This window comes from Crinia signifera, chromosome 1, assembly GCF_055691185.1.
Source record: "Crinia signifera chromosome 1, ASM5569118v1, whole genome shotgun sequence".
NCBI classification, from domain to species: domain Eukaryota; kingdom Metazoa; phylum Chordata; class Amphibia; order Anura; family Myobatrachidae; genus Crinia; species Crinia signifera.
Window position 1 is genome coordinate 73,561,334 of NC_139217.1, and position 11,625 is coordinate 73,572,958.

The 11,625-nt window shown below is 43.0% G+C and overlaps 1 protein-coding gene across 1 annotated transcript; it reads right to left on the reverse strand.

Moving 5' to 3' along the window:
• Window positions 1-5,298: 5,298 nt before the first annotated feature.
• On the reverse strand, window positions 5,299-11,144 carry CLRN2 (clarin 2). Its single transcript, XM_083156361.1, has 3 exons — window positions 10,207-11,144; window positions 7,949-8,128; window positions 5,299-5,839 (listed from the first exon to the last, which is right to left on the reverse strand). Exons 1-3 carry the CDS (start codon window positions 10,457-10,459, stop codon window positions 5,574-5,576), a joined length of 699 nt encoding a protein of 232 aa, XP_083012487.1. The 5' UTR covers window positions 10,460-11,144; the 3' UTR covers window positions 5,299-5,573.
• Window positions 11,145-11,625: the final 481 nt, after the last annotated feature.

Consider the following 11,625-nt stretch of genomic DNA (forward strand, 5'->3'; position numbering starts at 1 on the left):
GTAATGCTGGATTATGTGTATAAGGACCACTGATGTCTTGTATTAGGAAATAGATTTTCTTCATTATTTCCACTCGTGTGCTTTGCATCACTGTTCAGGAGAACGGCTATTACAGGAATATGAATTCTTCATGCATCTGACGTCACTGCTATGTATAATGTCACCTGTGGTTATAATAGATGGCTGATCTGGCCAGGATACAGTTGTAGCATGTGTTGTACTAGGTGTAATTGTCAGCATTACTGGCTCACAGCGCTGAGGTCATCATGGGTTCCATTCCCACCATGGCCCTAACTGTGCAGAGTTTGTATATTCTCCCCGTGCTTGCATGGGTTTACTCCGGGTTCCCCCTGGTTTCCTCTCACAATCCAAAAATATTGGATTGGTAAGTAGGTTCATTGGCTCCCAACAAAATTAACCCTAGAATGTCTGTGTGTGCGTGTACATGTGGTAGGGAATATAGACTGTAAGCTCCACTGGGGCAGGGACCGATGCGACTGTTCATATATTCTCAGTAAAGCGCTGCGGAATATGTGAACTTTAATAGGGTTTCTGTTATGAAGATGTGTAATTACTAAGCAATGGATTTTCACAATCCTCGATTCAGGGAGATTTTGCCGGCCAGGTTTAAATAGACAAATGTGCCATTATTGCCCTTTCAAATATAAGTAGCCCCCTAGGCAGCACAGCAGCCTCCCATAGAAACCAGTAGGAGATGCATTTGTGAAAGAAAATGTAGAGGCTATACCATGAGTCCCAGCTTTTCTTCTCAGCCATTGAATTCAATTTAAGAGGCCTCTTCCACCCTGGTTATCTATGTATTACATACAGACTATCATCACCCTACCTCTCACTTCTTAGAAGACTTTGCCACCTGGCTGCTCCGCTCTCTCCCCTATTACTTTCCATCTCTTATCCTGACTGATTTTAATATCCCATTTGGCAATTCCATGAAAACTGCTTCCTCTTCTGTCCTAACTCAATGGAGTTTCTCCTATTCCAGCCAATGCGCTCTGGATGTATTCTCACATGTGGCATCTTCTCTGACTTCACTAAGTCACCCTCTGTCAGACCATAATCTATTCTTTAATCTCTCCTCCCATCACCCACTTCTTCTCACAAAAGTTGCTCTTACCACTGTCAATTATGTCACTGACCCTTCATTTTCTTCTATTTCCTCCATCTCCTTTAGCATTTCCAAACTGTTTCTATCTGCAACATCAGCCTCAAGGTGCCCACACAAGCACCGATCCCGGCGGTGCGATGCTATGCGATGGGGTGCGCGCTCCCGCGGCACCTCATCGCACAGTACAAAAAGAATGTGCTGCACATACTTTTTGTACTAGCTTTTTATCGCATAGCATCGCATGCACATCGCATGCACAAGGCATACGATGCGATGCGTGCTAGTTAAGCACAGAACGCACGCCGGGATCGATGCATCTGTGGGCACCTTCACCTTTGCTCTTGCTCCAGCTGTTACAGCCCTGCTATTCTAACTTCAGATACTACCTTCAGAAATGCTTCTATTTTGCTGAGAGGAAATTGCTCTCTAATTCCCCATAACTTTCACTTCCTTTGTAGAAATGGAGGGATAATGGGACTACCTCAGATGTGGTTGGAGTAGCTATCGCAGCTTCTCCCAAGGAATATATGTAACGTAATTGCAGCAGGAGAAGTGTATTTCAGAAGGAAGCATCAGTTACAGAAGAGATAACTATGTATTTAATGCAGATGGCGTCTATTATGTGGAGGCATCTTCTGCAGTGGTGATCAGGCCTGCATCCTAGGGCGCAGCAATGGAGCATTATGACACCATTGGGCGGCTAGCGGCACCAGAGACAGGACTACTATTGGCCTACTTCTGTCCCTGCCACCCACTGTTTTTCCCTGGTACACTCTGCCTCTTCCTGTCACCCACTGCCTTACTGCATTTTGTAAACTTGGATTGTGGTGGTGCAAATTAAATTTTTGCACCTGGGACCGCACAAGCCACCCAGCGCATGTCCTTGTAAGTGTCTAAGAAACCTCTATCCAACAATGGGGATCCTGCCCACTTCCCTTCCCCTAAAAGCAAATGACACTAAATAGAGTCTTTCACTAGATGTGCTTATACTGTATTTACTGAGTCCCACTTGTTAGGAAATTTAGACTTTAAGGGACAAGTATTCCCTGTATGTAGCCATGTAATTTGGTAGCACACTATGGGCCAGATGTATTAAGCTTCAAGAAGTGCTACAATGGATAGTGATAAAAACCAGCAAATCAGCTCCTAACTGCCATGTTGCAGACTGGCAGCAAAATGTAATAGGGTGCGATTTTTTTAGACATGCGATTTTTGATCAAAAACAGCCAAATTTGCACATGTCATAGGATGCGAATTGCGGTAAGAATCACACTTTTTGCCACCAAAAAAAAATCGCAAAGCAAATATACCAAGTTCACGATGGCGAGTTTGACAGAACGATCCACAGATCAGTGAGATCTGTGCATGGTTCTGTCCCAAAAAAATGTGTTAAAGTCAAAATAAAAACGGCATGGGGTTTCCCCTCCTGAGTATAAACAGACCCGGGCTCATTGAACCGATCCTGATTTAAAAAAAACAGGGGACAAAATGTGTAGGGGTCCCCTGTATTTCTGAAACCAGCCCCAGACTCTTGGACCATTCCTGGTTCCAAAAATATGGCGGACAAAAAAAAAACTGGGGATCCCCCATATTTTGTAACCAGCACCGGGCTCCAACAGCCAGCGGTGTAATGCCACAGCCGGGGAACACTTTTTACGTGAGGTCCCCAACCGTACCATGCGCACTGTGGCTCGTCAGCCCTGGACGGGGTACCTGGGGGAGTGGGTCCCCCCCAGGCTTCACCCTTCCAGGGCTAAAGCCCGGGGCTGTCCCCGGCATCCCAGGGCGGTGGACACCGGGCTTATGTGTGCAAAAATACAATCAAACACATTGCTTAATACAGGTGAACTACAAGACCCAGCATGCAGGGGATTAATATGCCCCCTGGGTCTCATAGTTCACCTGTAAAAAGAATGTGGAAATAACAACACACACATCCAGAACAGTATAAATTTATTAACACCCTTTTTACGCTGTCAGTGCTGTTCACTCGGCACTGACAGCCGCCGAGTGAGCAGCCTGTTTTAAAGCGGAGGCAGGGATGGCTGTGAAGCCACAGGCATCCCCGTTTTCCGCTATATGTGATCTCATGGTGTAAAAGCGGTGTTAATAAACTTATACTGTTCTGGGTGTCTGTGTTATTTTTGTCGCCTGTGTTTTTGAAACCGGGAGTGGTTCAATGAGCCTGGGGCTGGTTATGCTCAGGAGGGGGGACCCCATGACGTTTTTTTTTTACTTAATACCGCACACTTTCATGTCTAAAAAAATTGCAATTTTTCCTTACTAAAAATCGCACTTAATCGCTTGCGAATTCCGAATTTGTCTAAAAAAATCGCACCCTGTTACATTTGCGATTTTTCCACATGCAATTTGCTGCAATTTTTTTTTACATCCTATTACATCTCGCCCTGGGTTTAAAAAATGACAGGAGCTGATTGGCTGTATGATTATCACTCTCCACTTTATCACTTTGTGAAGCTTGATACATCTGGCCCCAAAACAGACTAACTAGGCATCTTGGCTTTGCATTACTAATTTAAAGGACCTTTTACAATATGCTGCCAATGATCCTCTACTAGAATTGTTTTATTTATACCACTGCATGTACCCAGGGTCTTATCTGTGCCCAGCATGCCAGAGAGACATAGTGAGATGAATTAAGTCATTAAAGTAACATGATATGTTTGGCTGAAAGACATCAGCGCTGTAGGAGAGTTTCAGTTTTCCATCTCTGCAACCTGCTGAGCCGGCACTTCACAGAATCGTATCCTCATTACATACAAATGAATTTGTTCCTAAATAATCTTTTAATACATTTCACTAAATGTTCCACAACTATTTTACACCTTTGGAAAATCTTGTACATTTATTATTTTTAATTGAATGAGTGTATCTGCAAGTTTAGGATTTGATCGCATCAATAACAATTATTTTACTTGCTCAGAGCACTCGGGATAACTTACCACTTTATCCAATTATACCCAAAGCAGCTCGGGACAAAACGGCTGGATATTGCGATTTATGACCGATAGTCATTATTGTGGTATTCAATTAAAGGTTGTTTTTAAAGGCCAGAAAGTGTTATTTCGGTCCGGTGGCTGCTTATCGGGGATCTCTGATAAGTGCGGATATCGGGAAATACAGTTGCTGACAATAGGGTTAATTGGAAAGCCACCACAAACCATTTACCTGCAGTCAATTGGATACCCCCCTTTTTCATGCCAGTCTCTTGCACATGCATGGTGGTACTGAAATACTAATGATAATAAAAATGCTTAAAATGCTTTACTTAAACATTAAGGGGGGTATTCAATCTTGGCCACTATTTCCGATAGGGTAAATAGCAGCCATCGCCTATTCAATACTGCAGTTTCCGACAGCATTGAAGGCGGATTCCGACAAAACAAATATGACTTTAAAACAAGTCGGATCTGGTTTATCAGAAACGGCTGCTGATTGTTGAATTCACAGCCATTTTTCAACAATCCAGGGCTGTTTTTGCCGACACACCCAATTTTTCGACACTCGACAGATGGAACATTGAATTCCGCCTGTTGAGTATCTATCAAGTATCTGTCTGCGGAGCAAAAATGGCCTGGGATTCTGACTCTTGGATTGATATTGATGGCTTTCAATTAACTCATTTAAACAGGTTAGGATAGGTGCCCCCTTGGGAGCAGGAGCCTGGCGGCAGGTGACTCCATTGCCTCCCAGAGTTCTGCCTCTGTTTCATGTATCTTTCATTGGTCTTCTTAGTCAGCCTGGTGTTAGTCAGAATGGCCGCCACACAACTGCTGAAGAGGCCAGAAAATTGACACCAGAAAAAGCTGTCACTATCCTCAGCACTCCCACAAAATGGAGAAGACACGCCTCTATTTTGTGCAACAGGACTCTCCATCTCCGCCTTCAAATGGCCAAAGCCTGTCAATCAGACTGCTACTTTCCTCACACTGCATCCGTAACGGTATGGCGCGCTGCAACACTGACACAGGCGGAAGTTAAAACCTATGGGGGGGGGGGGGGGGGATCTTAGAATGCACACCCGAATTACATGAGGTGCTATCATGCTGGGACTTGTAGTTCTGCAAAGAAAAACACATGGTGCAGATGCACACTCCATATGTAACAAAAAAGACAAATACAAAGTAAGAAATTATAATTAATACACGCTTCTGTATTATCGTACACAAAAGAGAGAATTTAGCTTCCGTACAAAACAAAAGTTTCTATGTTTACGTTAGATGCGCCTTTAGGCCCGATGCTTCTGGAAACAGTCTATACTCCAGAATCCGGCCCCAGTCCTTTATGTAAAGTGTCCCATGAATAGGTCATATAATGCGGTCACCGGATACCAGTACCTCCTTATTTATTGAGCTACCATTGCAGCTGGGGATTACTAGCGTTTATATCCTCCAGAAATAGTCATCATTGTCTCCCATGCAAATCCTTAGTACATGATGTCCTCTGCTGTTACATTTGCCTCTTCTGTTTTACTTTTGAACTTAGGGAGGCGAATGGCACTGGCAGCCATGAGCAGCATGTTGACAACGTGCGTAGCCCCACTCGCCACACACAGCCAGAAGGAGTCTTTGTAGCTCTCTTCTAGAATGACGATCCTAAAGACGTTCTCCCGGAAGTTGGCGATTCTTTCAGTCAGCTGGTGAAGTTGGACAGCAGCAATGAAGCTGGTAACTGCAAACACAACCAAGAGGCCTGCAGGGAAATACATTGCAGTTTGTGGACATAATAACCATGTAACATAAAAGACAAATAAAAGGAAAAGGTGGAACAAAAAGGGTGGCTTACTTGCATAACCTTGTAAACTTAATACATTTGTGATATATTATGTAAAAGGGGTAAACGGTTGTTAGGTCAAAACACCTAAGGTCAACATGCATTGAGTCGGCAACTGAAGGTCGACACCTGAAATAGATTGACATGCCTACTGTCCACATGGATAGAAGGTCGACACAAGCATTATGTCAACAATGACTAGGTCGACAGACAAGGTTGACATGGGTTTTTCACTTTTATGATTTAGCCGACATGTGCCGACAGAGGCATAATAGAATAGTGCCTGAATCATGGTAAGCGCCGTGAGCCATTCGAAGAGACATGGTGAAAATTGTAGATGTACTCAGATGGGAGTTCAATTGAAGGTGGGATGTTACCCTATAGCAGGCATGTCCAAACTGTGGCACTCCAGATGTGACACTACACATCCCAGCATGCCTTGCCATAGTTTTAGCATTCCCTAATAGCAAAACTGTGGCAAGGCATGATGGGACTTGTAGTCTTACAACAGCTGGAGGGCAAACGTTTGGACAGGCCTGCCCTATAGCATCCAATCAGATTTGATCTCCCATCTTCGTAAGTATACCCCTTACATTCTGGGGCCCTACTGTGTGGCATATTAGTTGGGGACAGGGTCAAAGTAAAACATTTCAGGCACCTAAAGCACATCAATCTCAGGTGGTGAAATATTTTCTATGACGCCCAGAAACCTTGCAATGGCCCCGGCCATCCCCTGAGTCATGCCTGCTGTTAAAGTACTGTACCACACCTCTCACTTGTGCAAAAACAGGACACCACTGACATAAGAGCCAGAATTACCCTGATAATCAGGGTGGAGGGTCAAGTGGAAGATTTTGTCAGGAATATCTTTATTCACATTGTCCCAAAATGGGCAGGTGTGTGTGTGTGTGGGGTGGTAGTGCAGAATAAATGACTATTTATTCCTTTATTTAATTCTCTATAAATGTGCATGACACCTTGGCCTGCAAATTATTGTATAGTCCTAGATATTGCAGCACATTAGGCTTCTACATATAATTCAATACAGTATATCTGGTCTAGAGGCTCTGGCATGAAGAAGACAAAAATGTAACATGCAACACTTGTACCTCTTTCATATCACAAAAATAACCCGTGTTATTGCCGAATTACTGCCAGGTCGACATGGGTCGAGATGCGGTGTGAAAGGACCACACCTTATAACCCGGGTTGACCAACATGGCAATTCGACCTGGGTTAGAAGAAGCGTTAAACCCAGGTTGCCCTCTGTATAGTGGGTAACCCGGTTTAGTATGAAAGTGACAAACCCGGGTCGAAGCCGGGCTGGACCCAGGATCAAGATCTCGGGTCTGACCTGGCATTGTGATCTAAAAGCGGTATTAGGGGCCAATCCATTTATCCAAAATTAAGTTTGTGTTTGTGGACATGACCAGAACGTCCGTTGGAACCAACCCACTGCATTTACTGGCTGCAACACACTCAATAAAGGCACAACCACGTGATACTTCCCATAAATGCTCCCTGTCAATCACACTGTGTTTAAATCCTCACTATGATTACCATTGGTAACTATCAGAACGCATGCGCAGTACTAAGAAAATCAGCTGATGTGCAAACAGGGCTCACCTCTATAATCAGGCCCACATAGTCCATTTATAGTCTTCTGCATACAACTACCCTAAGCTATGGGGACAGACGTGATACCCCTGGAATCATCTCTATACTGTTTATATGGATCTGCACAATACAATATATTTTATTCAGTAATAACGGATGCAACCCTTTGGACCTTATAACAATATCTATTGAACATAGTATTATGGAACTTGTACCGCACAAAGTATCATATCAGTAGTAATGTGTCCTCGGAAATTATTTAAATAGTAAGTATACCCAGACTGTATGTGTCTTTCAAGTGTATCTATTTTTGATTGATCAGCCTAATCATTTTCTGCAATACCAGCACACCTGCCATAATGTTGCCCATGCATTACTTATGTACTATTACAGTTATTTCTGTGAAATTACCTGCAATGAAATTCCAGAGACATATGCCAGCAGGACCTTTAATTGACCGGTATGGGACTTTCAGTGCATTGTAAACACAGAATCCAAAACTGATCAGAGCAAAAGAAATGGCTGCGCAGAGGAATAGGATAATGATGACATGGAGAGCGCTGTTTAGTGTTCTCACCATATCTGGGAATACTGTAAATAGAAACACAACAGATTTATTATATGATCTTCACTATAATGATAACATACCGTATGTGCTTCATTTATAAAGTGCACTCTTTGGTCCATGTAGCATCCATGGGTTAAATAAACAAACCGACTTCCCGACACCATAACAAACTGGAGGAACCCCAAGTGTGTTTACACTTGGGGTTCCTACCCTGAACTGGGGGATTTGGGGCTCCTACCCTGAACTGGGGGATTTGCCGATGACGTCAAACATTGGGTCCTCCCCCAGCCAATCAGCAGCAGGCTCCAAGGGAGCTCTGTGGCTGATTGGCTCTTTGCGGCTCCATAGAAGCCCATGTTAAAGTTTATGGGCGTCTATGAGCGTTTCCCATCATAGACATCCATGTCATAGACGCATACTCTCGATACGGAAAAATTGCACGTTTCTTTAAAAATTGCACCTTTCCATTACAAAAAAAATTCTGGCCTGTCCTTTAGAAATGAACCCTATTACATGTGCGATTTTTTTGGGAAAAACAAATATTTCACTTTGGCGCGATTTTTTTAGACAACTAAAAGATTGCTCCCTATTACATTTGGCCACTGGTTATACAATATTACCTGTGCTGATTAAATTGTTAGAATTGGTAGGTGGATCACATTTTCCCTAAATCATTGACATATTTTTCCACCCATCCCACCCGTTGGCAGTAGGCCTAGATGCCACTGCTAAATCTCAGTAGACAGCTCTCCTTATTTCAGTGATTAACTAGCATTCTTATTGAATGGCCTAGCGAAAGGGGCCTTGGCCTATAGTTGCGGCTCTCCCATGAGGCCACGCCTCATTTTCACCGCTGTGGGGCATGAATGTACGCTGGATGGCATGTTCCTGCGAATGTTAATTTATTACCGCAAATAGCATCAATAAGAAATTCTAATTATCGGCTCTAAAATCTGATAATTAGTAAATATGCCCCTAAATGCAGTGCTTTGTATAACACTGTACAATCTGAGCATAGCCCATTCCATAAGACCAGGGCTATCTGTGGAACTGGAATGGTATATAGCATTTGTCATGTACAGTATGTAGCTAACAGCCAGGCCATGTGAGAGAACAGTGCGCAGTACTGAAAGCTGAAACATCTGCGTAACATAAGTATGGATGATAAATAATGGATTAAGTAGGACTGGATGAGAAAATCGTTTTTTTTTTTGTTTTTTTTTTTATGGAGCTACAGATTAATACAAGTATATAAAAACCAGTTATTTGTCTGAAGAATGTGATGCAAAAATGCATACAGTATTGGGCTATAATGTCTACTAGAATAATTTTTATTCAGCTATCAATACCACTTTCACATTGCACATGCAGGGTCACACGTGGGATTTGGAAATGGGTCCATACCAAGGGCCAGATGTACTAAACTTCAAACGTAATAAAATGGAGAGTGATAAACATCCAGCCAATCACCTCATACCTGCCATGGCACAGACTTGTTTGAAATATGTCACGCAGGAGCTGATTGGTTGGTTGTTTATCACTCTCTATTTTATCACTTTTGAAGCTTAATGCATCTGGCACCAAGAGTGGAGCTGCGGCGCATCAGGGGGTGTGGGAGGAGGCAACGGTTGGAGCTGACACTGTCTCCAAGTGCTCTCTCCTCCATAGTGTGAACGGGTTGCTCGTTCACACTGCACAGCAACCCGGGTCCGACCTGGGATTAACCCTTCTTTTAACCCTGTCGGAATGCCGGGTTGCTGGACCTGGGAAAATCAAAAAGGCCCTTGGGTTATTTTTGTAATCTGAAAGGGGTACAATTGTCAATAAGCCTTCAATTCCTAACAATCTCTGTAAAAGCAAGGTTAGTGTACATACAAAGGAAATGCACATTAAATGTGTAGTAACAAAATTATCATTATTATTATTATCATTATTGAATCTTGAAATAAAAGTAATTTACGTTAGCTGTCATTTAATAATGGCTGAGTGAAAAACAAATGACCCCTTACAGAGAAAATTATTCTAAAAAAGAAAGCTTTAATATTCTGGTGCAAAAATATTTGTATTAGTCCCTGTCGATGAACAAGAAACATTTACTCACTTGTGAATGTGAAACTCCGTTTCCCCAGTCCGCACTGCCGCACTTTGCCCCCCTGAAAGAGTCCGTAGTATATATCCCCTATGAACTTCACCAACTCTGGATCCGAGGCGTTGACCAAATCTACTCCTGTCTGGCACAGCGTTATCCCGGTCATCCATTTTTGAGTTGCCATGGCAACAATGATCAGCAAGAATGACACCAGACTTAAAGCAGAGGCCAAGGAGAATATTGTTTTCTTGAAGTACCCAGGCATTATTTGACCTTCAAGAAATCATCCCTGGCACTGCTATGCAATGACTCCACTTATTGCCATCCACACATATTGCAAATTTCCCATCCCTGGCCTGTTCCATGTCTCAGCTCGGTGTGACTTGGCTTGAAGACGTGGCTCAGCGATGATATTAGTAACACAGGCTGCGGGCAGCGTGGCATCTTACAGGGAAGATCTTCAGCAGAGTGGAACATTGGTGTAGGTTGAATCCTAGAGGCAGTAACTCTATCTCCAGTGCTCTGCTAGGATTTCATCAGAATCCTTTATTGTCTCCTCGTTAAATACTCAGATGACAATTGCTGTACAGCAGCACCAGACGTTCATATATACTGTATGTTTATTCTGTTTATGCAGAGCTTCTCCACCAAATATTGTGAATATTACTGTAATTTGAGCAAAGGTCGTTTAAACTTAAAATGAATTTAAAGCTTTGTCCAACCAAAATGCTGTATTTGTATCAGTGGGGTCATTTCTAATAAATTATGGCAGGACAAGTGCAGCTGGGAAAAATATTGCCTTTCACCAAAATATTTACATTATGGGGTCAGTTTATGCTCAATGCTACCCCTTCTGTGTCACCCCTGTCTGTTTAACCTTCCCCTTTAGAATGTAAGCTCTCAGGAGCAGGGCCCTCTCTCCTCATTTGCTTTTCTTAGAATATATATATATATATATATATATATATATATACTATATATATATGTATATATCTCCCACCCTGATAATTGCTTCAGTGTCCTGTCCCCTGATGCAACTATCCATATTTACCATGTACTTGTCCTATATTGTCTTGTACTGTAATTCTTTATCTGTTTTTGCTCATTTATGCATTGTTAGGCGCTGCAGAACCTTTGTGGCACCATATAAATAAAGGATATTAATAATAAGAATAAAACACACACACACACACACACACACAGGATGCGTTTTGCATCCTGGCAGATGGGACCCTTGCGTGCCGAGAAGGAAGCATGGCCTTTGCAAATAGGGGCTTATCATATGCAAATTATGCCGCAGCAGTCCAAATACACCCTTTTTGCCCTCTGTGTTGCTGAATAGACACTGTGCACATGCGCACAGCGTCTATTACTTCAGGATGGGGGGACTCCCAACTGGCTTTCCCCTGCCGCAGGACACTGCCGGCCCCG

Coding starts and splice junctions, on each gene's coding strand:
- CLRN2 (XM_083156361.1), bottom strand. CDS start 10,459: ATGCCTGGGTACTTCAAGAAAACAATATTCTCCTTGGCCTCTGCTTTA. Junction 8,129..10,206: donor ACGGAGTTTCACATTCACAA/GTGAGTAAATGT, acceptor TTCTATTTACAG/TATTCCCAGATATGGTGAGA. Junction 5,840..7,948: donor TCTCTGGAATTTCATTGCAG/GTAATTTCACAG, acceptor ATTTCCCTGCAG/GCCTCTTGGTTGTGTTTGCA.